At 40.5% G+C, this 22,413-nt stretch overlaps 2 protein-coding genes across 6 annotated transcripts in view; one reads left to right on the forward strand and one right to left on the reverse strand.

The window, feature by feature from the left end:
• Window positions 1–685: 685 nt before the first annotated feature.
• On the reverse strand, window positions 686–3,539 carry LOC120735699 (transmembrane protein 60-like). 2 transcript variants are annotated; one of them, XM_040035251.1, is made up of 3 exons: window positions 3,312–3,539; window positions 2,884–3,005; window positions 686–2,775 (listed from the first exon to the last, which is right to left on the reverse strand). In XM_040035251.1, the coding sequence occupies exons 2-3, from the start codon at window positions 2,965–2,967 to the stop codon at window positions 2,458–2,460; spliced, it is 402 nt and encodes a 133-aa protein (XP_039891185.1). In that variant the 5' UTR covers window positions 2,968–3,005; window positions 3,312–3,539; the 3' UTR covers window positions 686–2,457. The 2 variants fall into 2 exon arrangements, with proteins under 2 accessions (XP_039891185.1, XP_039891186.1); XM_040035252.1 differs by lacking the exon at window positions 3,312–3,539 and having other exon boundaries at window positions 686–2,800; window positions 2,884–2,999.
• Window positions 3,540–3,861: 322 nt separating this feature from the next.
• LOC120735696 (protein PHTF2-like) overlaps window positions 3,862–22,413 on the forward strand; it is a 54,469-nt gene continuing 35,917 nt past the window's right edge. For 2 of the 4 annotated variants that reach the window (XM_040035243.1, XM_040035246.1), the window contains exons 1-2: window positions 3,863–4,030; window positions 10,206–10,253. The gene's annotated coding sequence lies outside the window, so the exon portion shown is untranslated. Of the gene's footprint in view, window positions 4,031–10,205; window positions 10,254–22,413 lie in introns of all 4 variants that reach the window. The other 2 variants (XM_040035247.1, XM_040035244.1) reach the window with 2 other exon arrangements.

Raw genomic sequence — 22,413 nt, forward strand, 5'->3', positions numbered from 1 at the left:
AAAGTCATACAGGAAATGATGACTTCAAGTTATTACTGGGCGTATTTAGTTTTTCAGAGAACTGCAGAGAGCCATGTGAAAATGTTCTTTCTCACGCAGCAGCAAGTGCTTTGATCTGCGCCCCCCTCCTACAAGATAAAGATGAGAAGTTGTGTGCTGATTAATGTCAAACAAAATACATTTGGATACATTTGTTTCTTAGATAACCTTTTATTTAGTCAGAGCTTAACTGCTGTGAAGATAAAGCATTCAAGAGCTAAATTAACCTGCAAACATAGCTGCTCATTAAGTGAAGCAAAAAAAAAGGTGCTATAATATTTAGTCGCATAAAATAAAATGAGATACTTGCCTTTTCCATCTTCTTTAAAGGTGTGTTTGGATAGTTTCTCATAGTTAGTTTTTTTTCACAATACAAATACATCTAAACTTTAAAATCCTGTCATAAACCATTAAATTAGAGTGTTACGTAACGCCAGATAAACTCGTGCGCGCGTTTCAGAGGAGCTAATGTGTAAGAGCATGCACGCACACCCTGCTGGTAGCTGATTGCCTGCGTCACGGTTCATTTCAGGTTACGTCCCAGAGGGATTTTCCCAACCACAATACTTTGTTTTCAACAAGCTATAACTGATGCCAACCTTCAATTTGCAACCACTTTTTAAGCATCGTTTTGAGACACACAGTGTAGTGGAAATCACTCGTTTATTATTATAACACATGCATGCAATTTCAAAATTTCAATGCAAAAATAACACAAGGAAACAACCGATGGCGCTAAATACATTTTCACCCATGCACAGAGTCAACCGACTATGAAACTATGAAACTGGAATCAGCTCGGTGCTCTCGTGGCTAAAACTGCAATTTTTTTTCAACCACACAAAGATTTATTTGTGATCAGAGTTTTGGACTTGAGTGCAGAGACTGAGTTAAAGAGAACACAAAGTACAAAAGAGAACTTGTATAAGGCAGAGAGGGCAGCCTGTGGAAAATGGCACATCAGATGCTTCTTAAATCCCCCACTTCTGTGTTTGCAGCTAAGCTCGCTGCTGTCTTTTAAAGGTTTTAAAAAATAAACCTGGAAAACAAGTCAAAAATTTACACCGTAGTTTGTAGCGAGCGTGATAGTTACACAGGAAGTAGATTCAGTTCCTGCCTGTGCAGCTGCCGTCATTTACATTCAGCAAAAATAAACTTTAGAAAAACAATACTGGACATTTTCAATCCATAAAAACACAAAGCATCAGAGGATGTTTTGGGTTTTTTTGCTTCCAGTGTTGGCTTCACAGTAGTTTTACAGATACAGCTGTTCCCATATGGCCCTCTTTCAGCTATTTTTGCCATGTTTACATAACTTAGTAGCAGCTCAGTAGAGTCCCAGCTCTACTGATGAACACTGATGAGGCCTGAACACCCACAGCTGCAAGAAAGGTTTAAGATTATAATATGACTAAACTAGCATGTATATATTTGTATAAAAAAAAACACAGCGTGATCGCTCACAGTCCAGACCCATTGCACTTCCTTTAGCACCAACAATGTCCACTCGGGTTAAGGTGATAAATTCTGACAGGTGTCCAGGCTGTGAGGTAGCAAAGCAGCTCCAAACCATGATGGTACCTCCACCGTGCTTCGCTGTTGGGGTGAGCTTTTATTTACTGTTGTCCAAAAGACTGAGTGCTCAGATATAGTCTTTTCCAAATATGGCATGTATTGTAGTGTGCTTTTCTTCCTCAAGGTCTTCCAATAACATCATTCTTAAGTGTTTTTCTTATGGTAAACTTTATTCAGCTGTTTGGAGGTGTTTTTGTCATTACCCTTGGTTTCTTTTTCACCTCCCTGGCAAGGTGGCAGCTTTCCTGAATATCCTCTGAGAGTTCTTCTTAGTGTGACTCGAAAAACATTTTTCCAGTTTTGTGAACCTGCAAATGCTTCTTCTAAGTTCCTGGGAAAGTCACCGAAACGAAAGCGTGGTTCACCCCTTCCAGGTTTTCTTTAAAAAGGCAGATTTTTATCAAGAACCAGGCTTTGTTTGCTCTCTGATCTCATTGAGGTGCTTTTTCAGATTCACGTCCATTCTCCAGCCTGGGCATGGGCGTTATTTCATCTTTTATAACATCATGCAAAATCCAGTTTGTGCTTCATTAGTTTAGCCAGATTGTGTTTCTCTGCAGTTGTGAGTGTGATGAAGGTCAGGCCACATTTTCCGAGTAAGTTATGATGAAATCTGTGCACTTCCAACTGTGTGATCTGCCTACACAAAGTCTCTTGTTCTTAACAGTCATACTGATAGCTGATGTGGAGATTTGATTCTTCTCTGGAAACATAATCAGGCTAAGCTCCTATTTCACAAAGCCGAGACCAGATAAACACAAATCTCCTCCCAATGTCTGCCTTCGTGTTTTTACACAGGTTTGTCGAGAGTGATGCAAATCACGCTGAGATCTTAGGCGGCTACTAAGCCTCTCTCCTTTCAGGAAAGATATTCAACCCCAGTTCCACCAGCGCCCCCATTAACATGGTCCACAGTGGTATGCACACAAACGTCAGCTTCACGTCGGCCAGCCTTTCCAGCTTGGCGCACAGCGTCAGGCAGAAGCCGAGCTTCAGCAGCATGGCTGTCAGGTACCAGCTACGCAGGCGCAGGTCTGGAGAGCCGTTGCGCGGGTCGTATCCCGGCTTGCAGCGGCCTGCCATCTTGATGGCGAGCATGAGGATGAGGATGCCATCAAAAACCCAGACAGGGAGAAAGATGAGGAACCAGTTCCACTGCACCTGTAGAGAGGAAAGGGAGAAGATGCTAATAGTTGAGGTTGTTGGGAGGAATGTGTCACTGGATGGAGACTGGGTGGAGATTGCTGATGAAGCTATGAAAACTGTTACCTTTCCATCCAATTTGAGCACCAGCATAATGAGGAAAACCAAGGTGAAGACCCAGGTCAACAAAACCCTCTGAGCCAGAGACATCTCACTCAGTGGAGACCAGAGGAGGAGACAGACAGAAGCTGCACACAGACAGACCACATGTGCACGTGTTATAATCAGAAAATATGTTAAGTAATGATAAATGCATGCTTTTGTAGCATAAAACGTGGATTTAAAAACTGACAGCAAGGCAGGAATCAGAACTAACTGGATTATTTGGTGTCAGCTATGCTCTCCGTTGCAGCATCAAACAACATTTCGCTGATGGCCGCTTTGAAATAATAATTTAATGCCATAATTGTATTCATTGTCAGCTTAAAAACACTGCAATTAGAGCTAGCTGTTACAGCCTAATAGCATTGTGCTAATCGCTGGCTGTGACTTACTTTAGTGTGTTTCCAGCTCGGCAGACAGCATCTTCCTTCCACTGTGTCCTACGCATTCACATTCTCATATCGTTTCTTATAGCCAGTCATGTAATTATCAGCAAACGTGTCCGTTAATAAAAATAGACTGGGAGATTTTTTTTTTAGGTCCGTTATCCATACGGGTCCCGCCTCTCCTGGGAGCCGATTGGTGCTCCTCACGTTTGTTTTAATGTCCGTCACGCTGCGTTGTAACCGTAAAGTGTTCACGAATGCGCAAAGCAGTTGTTGGGTTTTCCTGTAGTGAGTTTTCACGTCCACTAGAGGTAAGTAAAGTTCTTTTTATTTTTTCCCCCGGCGTTTCTGATTATATCCTATTCGTCGTGATGGTATTTAAAATTTTAACCCTGTATTTTCTCGTTTTTTGACTTTCGAAATACTTATTGTATTCATGTGTGACCCTAGTCTTCTTTCCTATTTGCCAACCATCGATGGCGATTATTTGCTGAAAATATAACTGCGCCTTTATGCGGCGGTTTACGGTAAGGGGGCCGAAGTAGTATTTTTACAGTGAGAGGCAGAAAGGGAAAGGCTAATGCTTGAAACACTGGCGAGCAGATACTCAGCATCTCCTCCAGACAATGGACAAGGCTGGCTAGCTCAAGTTCATTATAAACTACGCTTAGAAAGCGCGCCTGAGCTCTGTGTGTGGACTCGGAGCCGCCTTCGCAGTCAAAGAGGTAAGACTGAGCGGCTGCACGGCGCGTTTAGACGGCAGTAATCAGGGTTTCGGGGTTAAAGACAGCTGTGTGGGCTGTTATGCCTGCCGGTGGCTCAGCTAACATATAGCCTGGCAGAAGGGAGGAGGACTGTCTGTATATGAACCAAGATAACCACGAAGACTGCCCGAAAGCACAGTGGCTGCTTCCAGCTACATGCCAGCTAGCATCAAAATTAGCTGCATGTGTTTCCCCACTCATAGTGGACCGAGCTTTACTTCACAGTAACGCAAACGTTGACATTTTTAGCCTGTGTTTTACTTCCTCTACCTCTTTGCTATTTTTAAATCTTCCACATCAATGTTATTAAGAATAAGATTTGTAGTACAATCTTTTCTAACAGTATTTCTATAGCAAGTAAAAAGATAAAAAATCAACTGAGAAAGCAATCAAACTTGTATAAAAAATAAAATAGGCAAGTAGGGTTGCTCTTAACTATCACCTTTATAGTAATACCGTTTATTGCATGGCATTTTGTTAGGCTCTGACTGATTTACTATTCAAGCTAAACTGCTGTGTGAAAGTATTTGCCTGCTTTTTTTTTTTTTTTTTTAATTTATTTGCACATTTGTCACACTTGCATGTTTCAGGTCAACAAATTTTTATATTAGACAGTGATAAGCTGAGTGAAAACAAAATACAGTTTTTAAGTCATGGTATCATTTATTAAGAGAAAAAGCTATCCAAATCTACCTGAAGTTACGTAAAAAAAATAATTGCCCCCATGTGATTAACCACTTTTTTTTTTGGCCAGCTGAGTTCAATTTAACTAGCCATACCCAGGCCTAATTACTGCCAGGTCTGTTGACTCGTGAAATCGCTTCTCTAGAACCTGTCTGACAACATGAAGAAGGCTAAAAGATCTCAAAAAGAAACTCTTCGTCTCACAATCTAAAGTGAAACTGAAGAACTGATGCGAAGCAAAGTTGTTGACATCTATCAGTCTGGAAAAGGTTATTTCTAAGGATTTGAGACTTCAGTGAAGGACAGTGAGAACCATTATCCAAAAATGGAGAGAACTTGAAATGGTGTTGACCCTTCCCAGGAGTGGCCAGCCTATTAAAAAATAAATAAATAAATACTCCAAGAGTGCACCAGTTGAACACCAGCTGAACTCTTTGAAATGTCTGAGTCCTGTTACATCCAGCATAAAACTAACGCAGCATTTCACAAAATGAACGTCATGATGTGTGTTTCTGTGACTTCCTGTGTAAACATGATCAACATTCAAACATGGTACTGTGATGGTCTGGGGCTGCTTTGCTTCTTCAGGACCTGGACAGCGTCCCATGATTGATGTAATTATGGATTCTGCTCTATACTGGAAAATCCTGAAGGAGAATGTTCGGCCATCAGTTTGTCCTGAAACTCAAGCTCGCTTTGGTTATGCAAATTTTCCAAAACACACCAAGTCCACCTCCAAATAGACTTGAATCTGATTGAGATGCTTTGACCTTAAACAGGCTGTTCATACTTGGAAAAACTCTCCAGTGTGGTTGATTTAAAACAACTCTGCAAAGAAGAATGAGCCAAAATTCCTCCACAGTAACGTGAAACGCATAACAAATGATTTAAAATCAGATTTTTCTTTACTAGGTTTATCTTTGCCTGATATGTAAAATGTGCATGTTTCAGCTCAAACACATGTATCAAGCAAAAACAGGAAGAAGTCTAGAAGGAGGCAAATGCTTTTTCACTTTAACTACGAAGACCCATTTATATCAAATCTGGTTCAAGCTATACAAACGCAATATTTAAAAAAGCAGCAAATACAGTGAAAGATGGCTTATAGGACATAAAATGGCACAAAAATTACTAGTGCCCTCCTGCACAGTCTTTTAAATCAATTAAAACATGCATCTGAGCAGCTATAATTTTATGTCTGTTTTTTGTGGCTGTCCATAAACATTGCATTTCTTTTAACCAGCCAACTGCTTGCAGGTATACAAGTAATCGGAAGCCATCAGGGTGCCCGTAGTCTGCTAAGCTGTGATGTACTCTGCTGCATGTGCTGCAGATATTGCTGAGGGCTACAGCCACTCTATTTAAAAAAAAAAAAAAAAAAAAAAAAAATTAAAAAAATACAAATGTCCGTGCATGTCCTTCATGTCTGTGTATCTCAACTAACAGATGTGCCAATATATGTGATAGGCCAGTAACAGCAGTTCGCCTTGTGCTCATCTACATTATTCAAATCTTTATCTGTCTCTTCTACTCTATTTTACTCTGCTTTAAAACCTGTTAGTGACTGTGTCAGAGAAGTGAAACTGCTGCAGGCTTCTGCAGGGGGTCAGGCTCTCAGTTTGGCAGGCCTACTGATTATCCAACAAGTTTATCGTTGAGCCCGTCTGTCTGCTCCAATGTCTGACCAACAAAGTCATCGCTCACCCAGATTTCTATCTGCAGTCATAATTCGACCTCTAAATTAGTCGGCTGTGTCGCACCGGTTGAGTTGCTTTTAAGCCTAAAAATCACTTTTTCCTATTAAGCCGTACACGCTGAAGAAGCAGATCAGATTATCCTGATTATCCTTACAAACACGGTGACAACAGCAGTAAAAATGATCAGCTGCTGAGTTTTTTCCGCTGTTGGAGCAGTTATACCTGACTGTGTTTGCAATTCAGCCAGGAGTGGAACATTTTGTTTTATTTTATTTTTTTTAAATCAAACAGCAAGTATGTGACTTGTGCAACAGCTAAGCAAACCTTTAATCTCGCTTGCTGTGAACCCCATGTACAGCTTATACTGTAGGGCCTCGTATTCGGGGTAGAGAAATAAAGTTTTCTTAGACTCAGTAGGGTTGTGTTAGTCATATGATCATCAATAGGAAGGGGTTTTCCCCAAAAGGAGCTACTAGGAACTACCTGTTTAACAAGAAAAAACTGGGAATGACATCCGAGATCTCACTTAAATCCATTATGAAGTGCCTTTGAGCAAGGCAGTTCAGTGCTCGTTTTCCTGCCTCGCTGCAGGAAGCTGTGGTTCAAAAGTGCAGTTTGTTTGTTTTCTTCCTGACAGAAAGTAGATTACTGATATCACTTTTGTGTTATGTTGCATATTCACTGTGGTGTTGCACACACATGGGATTCCTGTTAATGCCCAGACACACAAACAGGGTAGGACTAGGCAGCTCGTGTGCCTTTAAAACACTGATTAATCATCTGCTGGTCCACTACTACAAGTCAGACCATGTATCTGCGCCGCATCGTGGTGTGCACACACAAATGTGACTTGTAGAGAGTGACTCCCTCGTTGAGTGGCCTTCTGTATATTTTTACACCCTTTGGACATTGCAAGAGTCTCTTGGTCCTGCAAGGCCTTAATTGTCATTTGTCTTCACCTGACAAAGTGTGGATGAAGGCATGCCCAAGGCTGGCTAGAGAGAGATCCCACTTCTTGCATATGTTCTCTGGGCTGTTATTTCTAGCTTTAGTAATTAAAGTAATTTAAAATAAAAGCAGTGTTTCTGTAAATAGTTTCTACTTTTGCACACGTGAGAGTGCATTCTCTGCATCTCTATCTCATCCTCACCTGTTGTCTCCTTGTTGCATTCCCCCTTCATTTATTTGTCTCTTTGAGGAGCTCTGAGACGATGGATTGCATTTTGTTTTGTGGAGCGTGAATCTGCCTGCAGAGCTTGTTATATCATCAGCTGCAACATGGTTATATCACACACTCATCTGCTATATTATTTTATGCTACGGCTGCAGCTTGGCCTGCATGGAAGTGATATCATGCGTAGAAATAAAGTCGCTGCAGTGGTGATTGTGAGCAGAAAGGTCAGTTGACCTCATAATCACTTAACCATTTCTTTGTTATCACCTTAGCTGTACTGCAGCTAAAAGAGCAGTCAGTAACAAGGTGGCAGTGACCAGAAGCTGCAGTTGGGACTCCAACAGTTTACACAGGAAGTCACAGAAATGCACGCATCCTGTTAAGTCTGAATGCTGCTTTAATACAAAATAAGAACAAGGAAACATTTAGTAATGCCTCTGGAAATTCTTGTTCTATAAACGTCCCAAATCCACTAGGACTGGGCTATTTATTCTGAGCTTAATCTCAGTGGTGGTTATAGCTTTCAGTGATTATGAGGACAAAATAGTCTGGGTAAAAAGATAACTTTTTTTTTTTTTTGTGATATATTAAATCAGCAGTCAAAATGCACAGCAACATTAAAGAAGAAAAATGGGCAGTTTTAGATATAGGGTGAAAGGTGGGTTACATCATAGACAGGTCAACAGTCCATCAGACTGCTAATAGACCGTCAGCCAGTTTAGACTCACCTGTTTAAGCAGTAGTTGGACAGGAAAGCCAAACAGAGCAGCCAGACTCCTCAGAAAAGGTGTTTGAGCCCAGCAGCTCCTTGCTGTGTGGCACAAACTCAAATCACTGCAAAAACCATCTCCCCTAAGACTTAATGGGGTCTGAGGACTTGTCCTCAATTGGGTGAAGGACCAGTGACCTTATCAAACGGATCTTTACCCAAGTTGTGCTCAAGGTCAATGTTGCATTTGCTGTTTTTACAGGCAGTAACTTGTGGTGAATTGTGAGCTAGATCTCATTAATGCTCTGGTTATAAATGCCACTTGTCAAAGACTCTATAAAGTTTATGAGAACTGTGTGTAATTAAAGCTCAATATAGTCTCCTCTTGACAGCTGGAGGTCTCTAATGAGCACACATGTTAAATGGAAGAAAATCCAGCTACATAAAAGAAATAAAATCAAATGTTTAATATTTAGTGGTGGATCAAGAGGTTATGTCCTGAGAGCTGGTAGGCATTTCAGTACATCAGGTTTTACCAGTGGGAGCATTTTGACTCTGGACCCGATGAGGATCCGTGCTAAACGCTGTAGTTCTGCTTGGATTGATACAGCTCTGTGCATTATCCTACTGGTGCCAGCTGATGCGCACACACACAGGTGCTTTTAATAATTTTTCTCAGAAAAGAGCTCTATCTGTATGAAAGTTCTGCAAACTGGTCACACATCACGAGCTGATAAGAATATTATTGTGAACAGGAAGTGCAGCCAAACTGACAGGAGCATCGGACGCCTCTTGCAAGGTTTTGCAATTCAAAGTGATTGAGATCTTAGATTGGCTTTTTGGCAGCAAAGGGCAGGTTCCCCTCTTTTACACATCTAAGCTACTGTAACCAACCAGCGTGATTGTTTCGTGTTCCTTTTTCCCCCATTTGGGATAAATCTTCATCACTGTGAAACAAAATACTGGACTATAAGTGAAACTTACCACAAAGCCTCATATCTAAAGTCATAAGGTCTCAGCTGTGTTGCAAACTTTTTTTTTTTTTTTTAATAAGCATCCTGTCTTATCTCTATTAATGCGATAAGGAGATCATTTCATGACTCCCTGAGGTTACAAGTCATTCTTTAACTTGGGTAATTGCGAAGGGTTTTTACTGTTGTCCATCACTTCAGTATGACATTACAATAATGTAATAATGCTAATCATATCTGATCATTTACTAGCACAAATTACCTGAGTTTGTTTGTTTTATCTGAGTCTGATTGGTTTAAATGCAATTTTCTCATAATTTTCTGAGTCGTAAAACTCTGATTCTAGGGGGAAAGTGTGGCGTTTTAGGAATTACTTCAGGACATGCTGGGACTGCCTGCCCTGTTATTACCTGGAAGGTTATTGTTGAGGGTAAATTGATGGCAATAACGACAGCATGTCGATGATGAAGGAAGAATTGTGAGGATGATTGTGATTATACCAATCCTTCTCTTGACTTTAAACAAGAGCTGCCCTGTTAGGTTGAATATTTGGGTCCCTTGCTGCCTGTTGTTAATCATTACAGTTTCTGAGAATTCATACTGTCTGCAGGCAGACTTTCTGTGTTTGTGTTCATTTGAAGTTCAGCAAATGATACACGCTGCTTTTTAACCCCCCCCTGTGGAGTCTCCTGACATGGACCCACGCCAAAGTCCAATTACACAGTGCTCAGGAGGCACTTGCACATGCATTAGAGCCCCATTTTAGTGAGTGACCAGAAAGCCAGTATAGTACGTGAGAGCCTGAGATGCACACAAACACTTGCTGCTGCTGTTGCTTTGAATCTCAAATGCGATTGTTTCATTGCAAGTAGTCTGAAACGACACTCTTTCTGTTTTACAGTTGTCTGGTTTCAACAGTCTCCAGTCAAGCTACACGGCCCAAACAGAGGTGAGTCCTGTGTCTGAGTGCCCTCTGTATGAAATGGAGGAGATTCTTGAAACCTCACACAGACGGTTATGAGGGTGTCTTCAGTCAAGCTTACACACAGAGCTGCTCTGCTCAGACGGCAACAGCAGTTCATGAGTTCTGTTCACTGTGTCTGAAAAAGAGAGACAGATGGAAAAATGAGACTGTGAAAAAAGCAATACTTCCCTTTTGAGAAGGTCAGACAAGTAGCAAACACTTGGTGTTTGTGTGTGCGCGCAGACTAGAGTGTCAAGTGAACAAAGTCTGTGGTTGGTATTCGTGGTGTGTGTGTTTTCCAGTCCAACAAGTTGCCACTGACTAGGGGTGACACAAAATTGCCCCAAAAATACACATTTTTGGGGCAATTTCGAGTTGGCTCTGCCAATCGGTAATCTACGTGGTATGCACCCTCAAAACTGGATCGCAACAAATTGGCGCTTTTGAGAGTACGTTTGCTGATAGTAACGCCATGTTGTTCAGCTAATAACACAAGGATTTCATCATTTGTGAAGCCATGCTGAAAATAATCAGCAATTTGTGCATTCATGACTGGCTGTAATATTGGTAGCTTAGCTGTAGCATTTGTAGCTGAGGGCTTCAGTTTCCGGGTAACAAGGAAATGACGTCATTCACGTAGATTACTGATTGGCAGCGCTAACTCGAAATTTTGAGTCATTAACTAAAAATTTGGAGAAAAGTCAAAATTTCGAGCTACTTTTCTCCAAATGTGTAGTTAATAACTTGAAATTTTGAGTTATTTTCTCGAAATTTTTTTCTTTGTGTGGCGGAAACGGGCTTTCATATCCATCAGCAACTTAAAAAAAATGAAATTAAAGCCATCATGGTAGTGTCAAAAATTCCAGTTCCTCTAATGGCCACAGGTTCCAAAAGTGAGTAAGACCCCAAATTAAACAAAAGTATTTTTCTCTAGAATACTACCCTGTGCAACACTCATCTGAAGGCTTAAATTTAGGGATGTGCCTGTTTTGATTGGCAGCTACCGTGACAAAGGAGCTGTAACCTTAGTTACTTGCGAGGCCTCACCTTTATTAATTCTACACACTGAACTGGACCTGTGAGCAATGTTTGTTTGTTTCAGTGCCTTTTCAAATATTTTCTCTGTAATTATCTGACAAAGGATGTTGGTGTCTGTGACTTGCAGTCCGTCTGAGTCTTTCGGTATCAATCCGATACCAAAAGTAAATACAGGACAGTAGTGCCTAAAGACTTGTAGGTTACAGTTAAAGGTTATTATAATCAGACATTCTTCATAAATCAGGTTTCAGGTAAAAATATATATACATTTTTTTGTTTAAAATTGAATAATTTACATATTGTTATTGTCATAGTGTTATTATTTTAATGTCTGAATATAGTCTGTAGTAATCAGTCTAAACTAACATTAACTAATGCTGAAGATCTTATGTACCTGGTTACTCATTGCTTCTCTGAAAGAAGTGTAACGGTGAGCTGTGTCTGTGCTGGGGTCTGGGTCTGTCTGATTAATTTCCTTCCTCCTCGCTTCGTTTCTTTTTCTGTTTGTTCTGGGATAAAGGGTTTTTCTTTTTTGTGGTCTTTCATGTCTTTATTTAAGTTGGTGTTGTTGCCACGGTAGAGAGTCTCCTTCCAACACGTGTCAGTGTTAGCAGTGTTTTCATTTACAGCTGTAAAGTAGCTCTACACATGGTCGTCTTTCTCACCTGCTACATGTTAGTGGGGGAGGAGGGGGCGGAGCATCGTTTGCACAGACATGTCTGCTTTCTGATGAACTTGAGCAATGTATCTGTGCTTCTCATGCTGTTTTATTTTATTTTTATTTTGTTTTTATTTCTAGTCTTTGATGTTCTTTACCACAAAAGTGACAGGGGCTAAACTCCCCTGCCTCTCCCTTCCTTGTTTAAGCTTACTTTACAGCTTAAATGTCGAACTACATGCTGCTGAGTTGTTGGAAGAATGCACGCTAGTACATTTGCATTGGTTGCAAATACACAAACATGATGCCATAAAACACACGTTAACCTGTTAGCAAGAAGTACCACACATGCAGGTCTGCATTTCAGCTGTACAGTCTCCACTCACATGTACAAATATGGTCACCTCTGGGTCCAAAACATGGTGTCAGCTGACAGTGAAACATCATCTGCCTCAGCAGAGAGGCATGAAATCACAGTGGCTACACTTTTCCTTTTTATGTGCAGTCTATGGTAACTATGCCAGTAGCCACCAATCATACAATCAAAACAAGATGCAGTAATAACTAATTATCTAGTGTAGCTACAACTGCTGTACAAAGTTAAGTCAACGGACATAATCTTTCTTTGAATAGTTTCTCCAGCTCTTAGCACTTGTATTTTAATGAAACCCGCTGTCCACAAAAAGACACGTAAAAGGCAAAGTGAACTAATAACATTACAATTTTTGTTTTGTTTATAGGCATTATGAATTTATTATTATTATTAGTAGTAGTAGTAGTAGTAGATGTATGCATGCATTGTGTTTTATTCTGTTTTTGTTTCAGTGCAAATTTGATTTAGCATCCAAATGTCGGACATGCATATTAGATGATTCGAGTTTGCTTTCAAGTTGTGTCTAAGGCAGAAAAGCTGCTTACCTGAGGCATTTTGTATGAATATATCGCTTTATTTTATTGAAGCATAGTAATAATGCTCAGTGAAAATTGTACAAGGGAAACGTGCAGATGCTTGGTCCTAAATTATGAACACACGAACGATCTACATGCGCACGTTACATTCTTCCTGTGGCTGTAGAATCAGGCTTATGAGTTGGAAGACAGGTGTGTTTTATGATTATTGCTCGCTTTGGTCTCTCATTGAGGTATTTGTAGTTTATACCTCAATACTTACTGGGATGTAGAGCAGCACTGAAGGCTTTCCACTACTGAAAATTAACCTGACTCCTGCTTATGAGTTACTCTAGATGGATGTGTCATAAATATGGACTATTTTGTGGCAGATCTCAAATTTGGCAGACACAGTTTAAGCCAGATTTTAACTTCATGGCTTTTAGTATCTGAATGCATTCCTGATTGCTCTGATCAGTTTAATGGGCATCATTACACTCAATTATTTGTCCAAATAATGAGATGTGAGGCTTGGCAGATGGATGGATTTCTGAATTGACCGGCTTGCAGTTTTGAGTTTTTCTCACATGAAGGGACTGAAGTTTAGCGTGTGGTTGTTTTGATAAAATTAACTTGTGTTTTGCATGTTGTTGAAGCCTAGTTGTAAAACTTAAAAACAGATGACACTGGCTGCGTCCTCCGACCACAAAGGCCCTTTTCTATGTTTAGAGCTGTAAATATAACTTCATTTAAAGCCTGTATTTAAGTGAAACTGCTACAGACAACCAAGAAGCTGTGTTTTGGGGTTTTTTGTTTTTTTTTTGGAAAGTCTTGCTCATTTGATTTGTCTTGTCTAACAAACTGTTCAGCTTAAACAAACATCACAGTTAAATGTCCAATTTGCTGTCTGTTTATAAGGGTTTACGGTAGATCAACTGTAAGGTTGTTTGGTGTGACTTGAGATAGTCAGGAAATCACCCTACGATGAAAAACATCTCCTTGCTGCTTTGACTCTCTATTGCCGTCCGTGCAGCCTCATGTTTCCTGCAGGCATGCACACATGTGCCCTCTCACCCAGCCCAGAGAGGTAACCTACTCCCATCATGAAACATGAAGCACCCAGATAGGAGGAGAGCAGCTAGTGTTACACATCACAAGATATGAGACTTGTGAAGGAGGTCTCCTCCTGTGCTCATGTTTTCATTAGAGATCCCAAAGACACATGATCCGACTGTCAGTTTGTATTAGAAGTGAGTAGGATGGAAAAATGAAGAAGTTTGTTTTATAATGCAGTTTTCTGTCTTGACTGAAGACCTGTCTAGTTATGATATTGTAAAACAAGCTCTGGGAACTGCTTTGCTAAAGATCGGACCATGATGAGGCACCTTATAACCCTACCTGACCCTTTCAGTCATGTGTAGGTTTGTTTTCAAGTAGCAAAATTGGGGGAAAAAGAAGCAGAATTTCTTGTCTTTTCCATCTCTTTTTGAAGTTTGAACAGCATTGAAGGCGACTAACCTGTTTAGTCTAACAGCCCATCGTTTTAAGCTCATCATTTTAGCTATGTAAGCTTTCCTTATATGCAGATGAAACCTGTTTCGTGAACTCTTACTGCTACAAATGTAAAACCTAAAGTGACTCATTTCAGCCAACATCCAAAACCTCCGATGTTAATTTGGTTTGATGAGGAAGTGAAACAATGTATACACTTGTATATGACAAGGATTAGGCAAGCATACACTGCACTTACTGACCGTAGCTGTGTTTTTTTTTTTTTTTAAAGAACAAAACATTAAACAACATGTCAGTTTTGCCCAATATTGGACTCTTGAATCTGGCTTCCATTGCCTGTTGGTAAAGTTTTACTTTGCTATTTTCCCCCCAGTGTTGAAAAGTGTCTTTCATTGGTTTAAACATTTTCAAATACTGTGAATAAGAAAAGTGCATGTGTGCGTCATTGCTGCCAGGCACCTGCTGCACTGTTGCATCCTGTTTCAAATAAAGCTGTGAGCTCAAAGTTCAAACGAGTTAATAGTCCTCTATTTTCAGTCTTGTAGTGTCACTGCTTCTTTTGGCATAAGCTTATCGTATATGTCTTTAAAAATAAAAGGATGTGCTCTAAAATTCAGGCAAGACTGGGCCTTGTTTGTTGTTTTGTTTTTTTGCCTCAGCCTAACCAGTGTTCTTAAATGTGAAAATAGTGTGGTCGGTCTAAAAATAACAGACTTAAATAGTGCTGATTTACTGTAATAGGCAGTGATAGACAGTAACAGAGTTGCTGGACCACATTTACTTACACGAGACACAAACCACATTCTTGTAGGTGAAGGTTTCGTGTTTGATCCTTTCACAACCTGCTTTTTATGTGGACTCTCTCACTCTACGTTTACTTACATCTGTCGGACTGATACATTAGACATTAAAGGGTTACCTACACAAACCAAAGCCCGCAACTTGCATTATTACTTGCAGTGAGCATCAGCTCCACTGAGCTGCCCAACAAATGAGATGAATGGGTCGCATTGAAAGAACCTAAATTTCTAGCTAAATTATTAACTGAGAAAAATGTGATGAATAATGTTTTGTTTTTAATTTGAACATTATAAGTTACTTCCAATAATGTGAAATTTTCTGTGTGTGGTTGTCTCTGTGTCTTGCAGAGCAAATGAGTGTAACTGTGAGGTGCCAGATTAAAAAGTCATAGGGTGGCAGGTTGTGTAACCAATTATGTAAAATGTTATGAGAACTATTTAAAAAAAAAAAAAAAAAAAAAAAAAAAATCTGCCTCACACCACTTGTGAGGACACGGCTGTGTCACCTCACCCTCACTCAGAACTTATGGAGCTCGTGTTTTCTTGGAAAATGCCAAAAAACTAATTTTTTTTTTTTTTTTTTGAGAGAGATGTTTTTATGCCTCTGGGTCAAAGACAGCTGTGGGTGGTGGGTTTGTTTTTTGACCCTGATCATATAAACCTTGAGGAAGTTTCTTTTAAGTATTTCACAGATATAACTTGGACTCAAGAATGAACTGATTAGATTATCTAGGTTTACGTCATATTTCCATGTCATGATTACAATTTGGTAATAAAAGGTCTGCACCATAAAAACACATGTTCGGCCATAATTTAGCAACCCCATTAGCAGCTAGGACGGAATTTAACACATATGCTAACTGGATGAATGCATAACATTTTGTCTCAAAGGTCAACTTTCATTGTGACTTCATGGTCTTAGAAGTAGAAATTGTGACTTTGTTTCACATTTCGACAGGCACGTTACTGGAGACGCTGCTCTCTGTTGCAAGTGGTGACTAGTTAACATTGGTTTTGAATGTTTTATGAGTATTTAAACAACCAATGGTCAGGGTTAAACATTTGCCATACAAATAGTGCTTGTGTATTCAAGATGACCATTATTTAAAAACCAAATTATGTTTTAAATGTCTGTGAGAAATGCTTCCCTTTGCACTGTGCTGATACGTACAAATGATGTCATACTTTGCCCAGTGTGGCTAACATTAGAAGCGCTATCACCCGCAGCCTTCCTTCCTGTCAGGCCAGTGTCCTCAGCCTTGTGCACAACGTGGTTACACATTTGCTTTTGTGGCTATATACCAGTGTTCGCTGAACACATACACCTGCTCACTTCTACATCAAAGAGTACTGCATGGTGCAGCAGTCTTGTCTTACTTTTTTTACCTTGCATGTTTGCAAGTTTCCATCACAGAAAGAGAGCGGGGTGCTGCCATGTAGTAGGGCTAGTAGCAGGTGGAGTCATAACATGACAGAACCAGCAGATAACTACAGTTATACACAGTTAAATCAATTGCCTACTATGTTTGTGCTTACTAGTAGGTTGCATCCCGTTTTTAAGTCTGCATATTTTTGATCTGTCCAGCTTGCATTAATCGTTGATTGTTTTAATTGAGTGTAAAAGCAAAGCTGTTGATTTACTGGTAGATCTGTATTCCCATCCTCACAAGTTCTGGGTAGTGACAGAAAATGAGATCATGGATACAAATAGTGGAAATGACCTTCCTCCGAAGGGTGTCTGAGCTCTCCCTCAGAGATGGGGGTGAAGAGTTTGGTCATTTGGGAGGGATTCTAGGTAGAGCTGCTAGTCCTCTGCTTCAAAAAGAGGTGAGTTGGGGATCTGACTATGATACCTCCTGAGATCAAATAGGAGGAGGTCAGAACACACTGGAGTGGATGTGGCGGCAGAGAGGAAAGATTAGGCTTCGCTTAAATGGCTGCCTTCATGACCCAGCCCCAGATAAGCAGCAGATGTGTGGATGGAGACTTACTGACCACAAATCAACTTTATGATTTAACTATCTATTACTGTCTGTTGTTAATATTAAAAGTAGAAACTTTGCAGGGCAAACATAATCCAAATCGCACCCAAATATACAGACGCAGTCACTGGTTTTGATAATGAAAATACTCTGTTTTAACATTATTGAGAAACATTTGAGGTCCTAACCTCGCTGTGAAATTACAGTAGCTGGTGTCACTTCCTTGTTGGTCAGTTATACTACCACAAACAAACAAAACAAACGCACACAGATGCACACTCTGGCACTGATGCTCCGCTTTAACATACATCAAACTGCATTCAACCATTTCCTGCTCACAAAGAGATGCACAAACACACACACAGCCGTGTCCTCAGCACAAGAGCCTCCTATAAACCGTGGCCTACATAATGCACTCTTTCTAACTTGACTGCACTCTCCCTCTTTCTTTTTCTAAATGGGTCAGTTCAGACAGACTGGTGCCCAGACAGATTTCGCAAGAGTCACTGCTGCATGCACTGTGTGTCTTTACTGTTAAAATTTCCAATCAGGAAAAATTAAAACCCTGAAATATCTAAGATGTTTACCCGACCCAACGAAGCCCTGTTTGTTTCTTTGTTTGTTTGTTTTTGTTTTTTTGAATATCTACAAATGCAGCCTCTTGTGACCATATATGTGTAATGATTGTGTGTGTTTCTGTTGTCTGGGCTCTGTTCCCTAAATACCCTTCAGGAAACCACAGTGTATTTTGGGAACGCTGCTAATGTGTAGTTTGGAAAAAAGCGTGTTAGGAAAGAACTGTTTCTTCTTGCTGTGTTTTCCAGCCAGAATAACAACCATGCAGCTCACACATAATCCTCTGTATGAAGCTGTGTTAGGCAATAATATGCGTCTCTGCTGGTGTTTTTTGTCTGATGCTGTTTGTGGATTGGTGCTGGCCTCAAGTGCCTGCTTTTCTTATCGCTGCCTCAACATGGGGAGGATTTGTGGCGTTAAAGCCGTCACACCGCTGTTTGTGCCCAGCTCCAGTAATGACAGGTGTCTGCCCGTTAGGTTAGAGTCTGTTTTTGTCTCTCTGCTCATGCTTACCACCGTCATTTTATGTTGTGCATTTTGAAAGTTTCTCATCGCAGAAATTGTTAGTGGTTCTTGTTGACCCAGACCACAGCAACAAGGCGTTGTTTTTTTGTTTTTGTTTTTTTTTAAATAGCATACTTGAGTGATGTGGTCTCAGAAATTCGTTTATTATGTAACATGAAATTGCAGAAGTTTGCTTGTGCATTTAAAAGTAGTGCTGCAAAAATCAGTTGAATAACCTTCAGTGCCCATTGCTCTACATCAACAGAAAAATGGGCACTCCCAAGTCCTTGTATCGACAATTCAGGCTGCTGCTGGTGGTGGTCTAATTATTGCTGACAATGTCCATCCCTTTATGGCTACAGTGTACGGTTTGTTCGCTATTTTCCATCTAATGAGCACGGGAGTTTCATATCATGAATGTGTAGCCAAACAAGCACCTGTGTGATGCTGTCATGTTAATATGGACCAAATCTCCAAGGACTGTTTCCAACACCTTGTTGAATCTCTGTCACAAAGCATAAAGCCATTTTTAAAAGCAGAAGGAGGTCAACCTGATATGAGCAAAGTTGAATTGAGTGTATTCCTGGTAAAATTAAACAGAATAAACAGCTGACATGCTCGATTTCAGAAACCCAAACTTATTGACTGTGAAGGTTCTCAGTCATCCAAGTCATCGTAGTCTAAGGCAGGGGTCCCCAACCCCCGGGCCTCGGACCGGTCCGTGAGTCGTTTGGTACCGGGCCGCGAGAGTTGAGGCTCAGGTGTGAAATGTATGGTTTTCAGGGTTTTTATCAGTTTTCAGCGTTATTTTGTTATCGTTTTTATCGTTAACTCGGTGTCCCTGGGTCTTTTCAAGTGTGTTATGAATAAATCTTCTTTTTTTTTCGGTACCGGTATTAGTTTTATTTTGTTGTATTCATCCGCGACACCTTAAAGGCCGGTCCGTGAAAATATTGTCGGGCATAAACCGGTCTGTGGCGCAAAAAAGGTTGAGGACCGCTGGTCTAAGGAGCTTGGAAAGAAAAGCGTCTGGACTTCTTTAAGTTGCTTGAAGACATTTCACCTCTCACAATTGCTCCATGCAGAAGCTTCTTGGACGAGAGGTGAAATGTCTTCAAGCAACTTAAAGAAGTCCAGACGCTTTTCTTTCCAAGCTCCAACCTTATTGAGTTTTTTTTTTTTTTTTTTTTTAACTGTATAGCCTGTTTGTTTTTCACTCCAAGTTGTGACGATAGTTTGAGTCACCTATCATGCAGAAACTGAAAAACATTTGCTGCTTCTGCAAGGATTTCCTGTTTTGTCTGTTTTTATGTTGGTGTAACTAGAATATTTAAAGTGTGAAGACCTTTGATGTTCCAAAGAATCAACAGACAGACATTCCAACAACATACAGTATTATTATTGTAGATCTCATTTTACGTCGTGATTTTTGATGCAGTTAGAGTTATAATGCTGCTAATGGAAATCTCTGCTTCTGATTAATTAATTAATTATTAGCTAAACCTTTGAATGTCATTTCACTTATACAAAAATGATCTGCAGTTTTCCCAAACTGGACATGATGCTTTTTCTGTTTAATCCTCACACTCACATTAAAATGTGCACGTGCGAATTTCAAGCTTACTCTTCTGTTTAAATCCTTAGTTTCATTTGTCCTTTTACCACTTCTATCGCGATCTCTCTGCTTTTAATTTAAGTTTTAATCGAAATGTCTTTACTGACACACTACATGTGTAACCACAGGGAATAAAACAGATAAATGAGCATAGAGCATGCTTTGTTGCTGCTTAAGTTAAAGGCAAAGCATGCATTTATTTATTTATTAAATGCAATTTATATCAAATACAGTTTGGTGCAGCAGTAAGAGGGAGGAGTCAAGATTGTAAGTATAGACATTGCAAAAACAGAAACCTTTCTTCCTGTGTCTAAAAATGTCTTCAGCCCTCTGTTGCACGCACGCACACACACACATGCGCGCATATCTTTCCAACAGTATAAGCAGTGTGCATGCAGCAGTTGTGGTGCAGGAACTTGTTTGTTTAGCTTTGAGTATTAGTCAGCTGGTGGTTTTGCAGTATTTCTGTGTGAGCTTGAAACCTTTCACAGTTGGCTCAAGTATAACATTTTCTCACCTTCTTGCTTTTGAACTTTGGACGCTCACATTTTCACACACAAGTCTGGGTTCACCTAGCAATGGCTGCTTGGACGGCATAGACTTTGACGCACATAGTCAAGCCAATACTCTTCTCTTTAAAGTGGCACCTTTATCATGCATTCAGCATTTGTGTTGTGGTTTCGCAGATGACAGATAAGCTATGGCGCTATCAAACACTATGTACTATGGTCTCCAACATGCATGTCTCACAAAATTGAATCATTAGTTCCATGTATTATAATTGTCATTATATCTCTAAAAAGCAGGTGCACATCAGAACATGCGCGGAACATAAGTAACCACACTGGAAACGATGACCAAAACACTCACTGGAAAATGTCAGGAATTGATTACCCTGCTGACTGAGGCTGACAGCACAGACAACCCTTCACATGCAAAGCAGGATGTTTTCACTTGGCTGCGTTGAAATTAAACGTTCCGTCTCATGTGCGAATCTTGAGACGAGTGAGAAAAGCTTTTGCTAGAAAAACAGGAGAAATGGCAGCCCTTAGTTAGCTTTCTCAAAAAGCTGAAAAGCATATGTCTGCAGCCATGTTTGATTGAATTACAGTGGGGCAAAAAAGTATTTAGTCAGCCACCGATTGTGCAAGTTCCCCCACTTAAAATGATGACAGAGGTCAGTAATTTGCACCAGAGGTACACTTCAACTGTGAGAGACAGAATGTGGGAAAAAAAAATCCATGAATTCACATGGTAGGATTTGTAAAGAATTTATTCGTAAATTAGGGTGGAAAATAAGTATTGGGTCACCTCAAACAAGGAAAATCTCTGGCTCTCACAGACCTGTAACGTCTTCTGTAAGAAGCTTTTCTGTCCCCCACTCGTTACCTGTATGAATGGCACCTGTTTGAACTCATCATCTGTATAAAAGACACCTGTCCACAGCCTCAAACAGTCAGACTCCAAACTCCGCCATGGCCAAGACCAAAGAGCTTTCGAAGGACACCAGGAAAAGTATTGTAGACCTGCACCAGACTGGGAAGAGTGAATCTACAATAGGCAAGCAGCTTGGTGTGAAAAAATCAACTGTGGGAGCAATCATCAGAAAATGGAAGACATACAAGACCACTGATAATCTCCCTCGATCTGGGGCTCCACGCAAGATCTCATCCCGTGGGGTCAAAATGATCATGAGAACGGTGAGCAAAGATCCCAGAACCACACGGGGGGACCTGGTGAATGACCTGCAGAGAGCTGGGACCAAAGTAACAAAGGTCACCATCAGTAACACACTACAACGGCAGGGAATCAAATCCCGCAGTGCCAGACGTGTTCCGCTGCTGAAGCCAGTGCATGTCCAGGCCCGTCTGAAGTTTGCCAGAGAGCACATGGATGATACAGCAGAGGATTGGGAGAATGTCATGTGGTCAGATGAAACCAAAGTAGAACTTTTTGGTATAAACTCAACTCGTCTTGTTTGGAGGAAGAAGAATACTGAGTTGCATCCCAAGAACACCATACCTACTGTGAAGCATGGGGGTGGAAACATCATGCTATGGGGCTGTTTTTCTGCCAAGGGGACAGGACGACTGATCCGTGTTAAGGACAGAATGAATGGGGCCATGTATGGTGAGATTTTGAGCCAAAACCTCCTTCCATCAGTGAGAACTTTGAAGATGAAACGAGGCTGGGTCTTCCAACATGACAATGATCCAAAACACACCGCCCGGGCAACAAAGGAGTGGCTCCGTAAGAAGCATTTGAAAGTCCTGGAGTGGCCTAGCCAGTCTCCAGACCTCAACCCCATAGAAAATCTGTGGCGGGAGTTGAAAGTCTGTGTTGCTCAGCGACAGCCCCAAAACATCACTGCTCTCGAGAAGATCTGCATGGAGGAATGGGCCAAAATACCAGCTACTGTGTGTGCAAACCTGGTAAAGACCTATAGTAAACGTTTGACCTCTGTTATTGCCAACAAAGGTTATGTTACAAAGTATTGAGTTGTATTTTTGTTATTGACCAAATACTTATTTTCCACCCTGATTTACGAATAAATTCTTTACAAATCCTTACC

This window comes from Simochromis diagramma, unplaced genomic scaffold (genome assembly GCF_900408965.1).
Source record: "Simochromis diagramma unplaced genomic scaffold, fSimDia1.1 OVJJ01000816.1, whole genome shotgun sequence".
Lineage (NCBI taxonomy): Eukaryota > Metazoa > Chordata > Actinopteri > Cichliformes > Cichlidae > Simochromis > Simochromis diagramma.

Coding starts and splice junctions, on each gene's coding strand:
- LOC120735699 (XM_040035251.1), bottom strand. CDS start 2,967: ATGTCTCTGGCTCAGAGGGTTTTGTTGACCTGGGTCTTCACCTTGGTT. Junction 2,776..2,883: donor TGCTCAAATTGGATGGAAAG/GTAACAGTTTTC, acceptor TCCTCTCTACAG/GTGCAGTGGAACTGGTTCCT.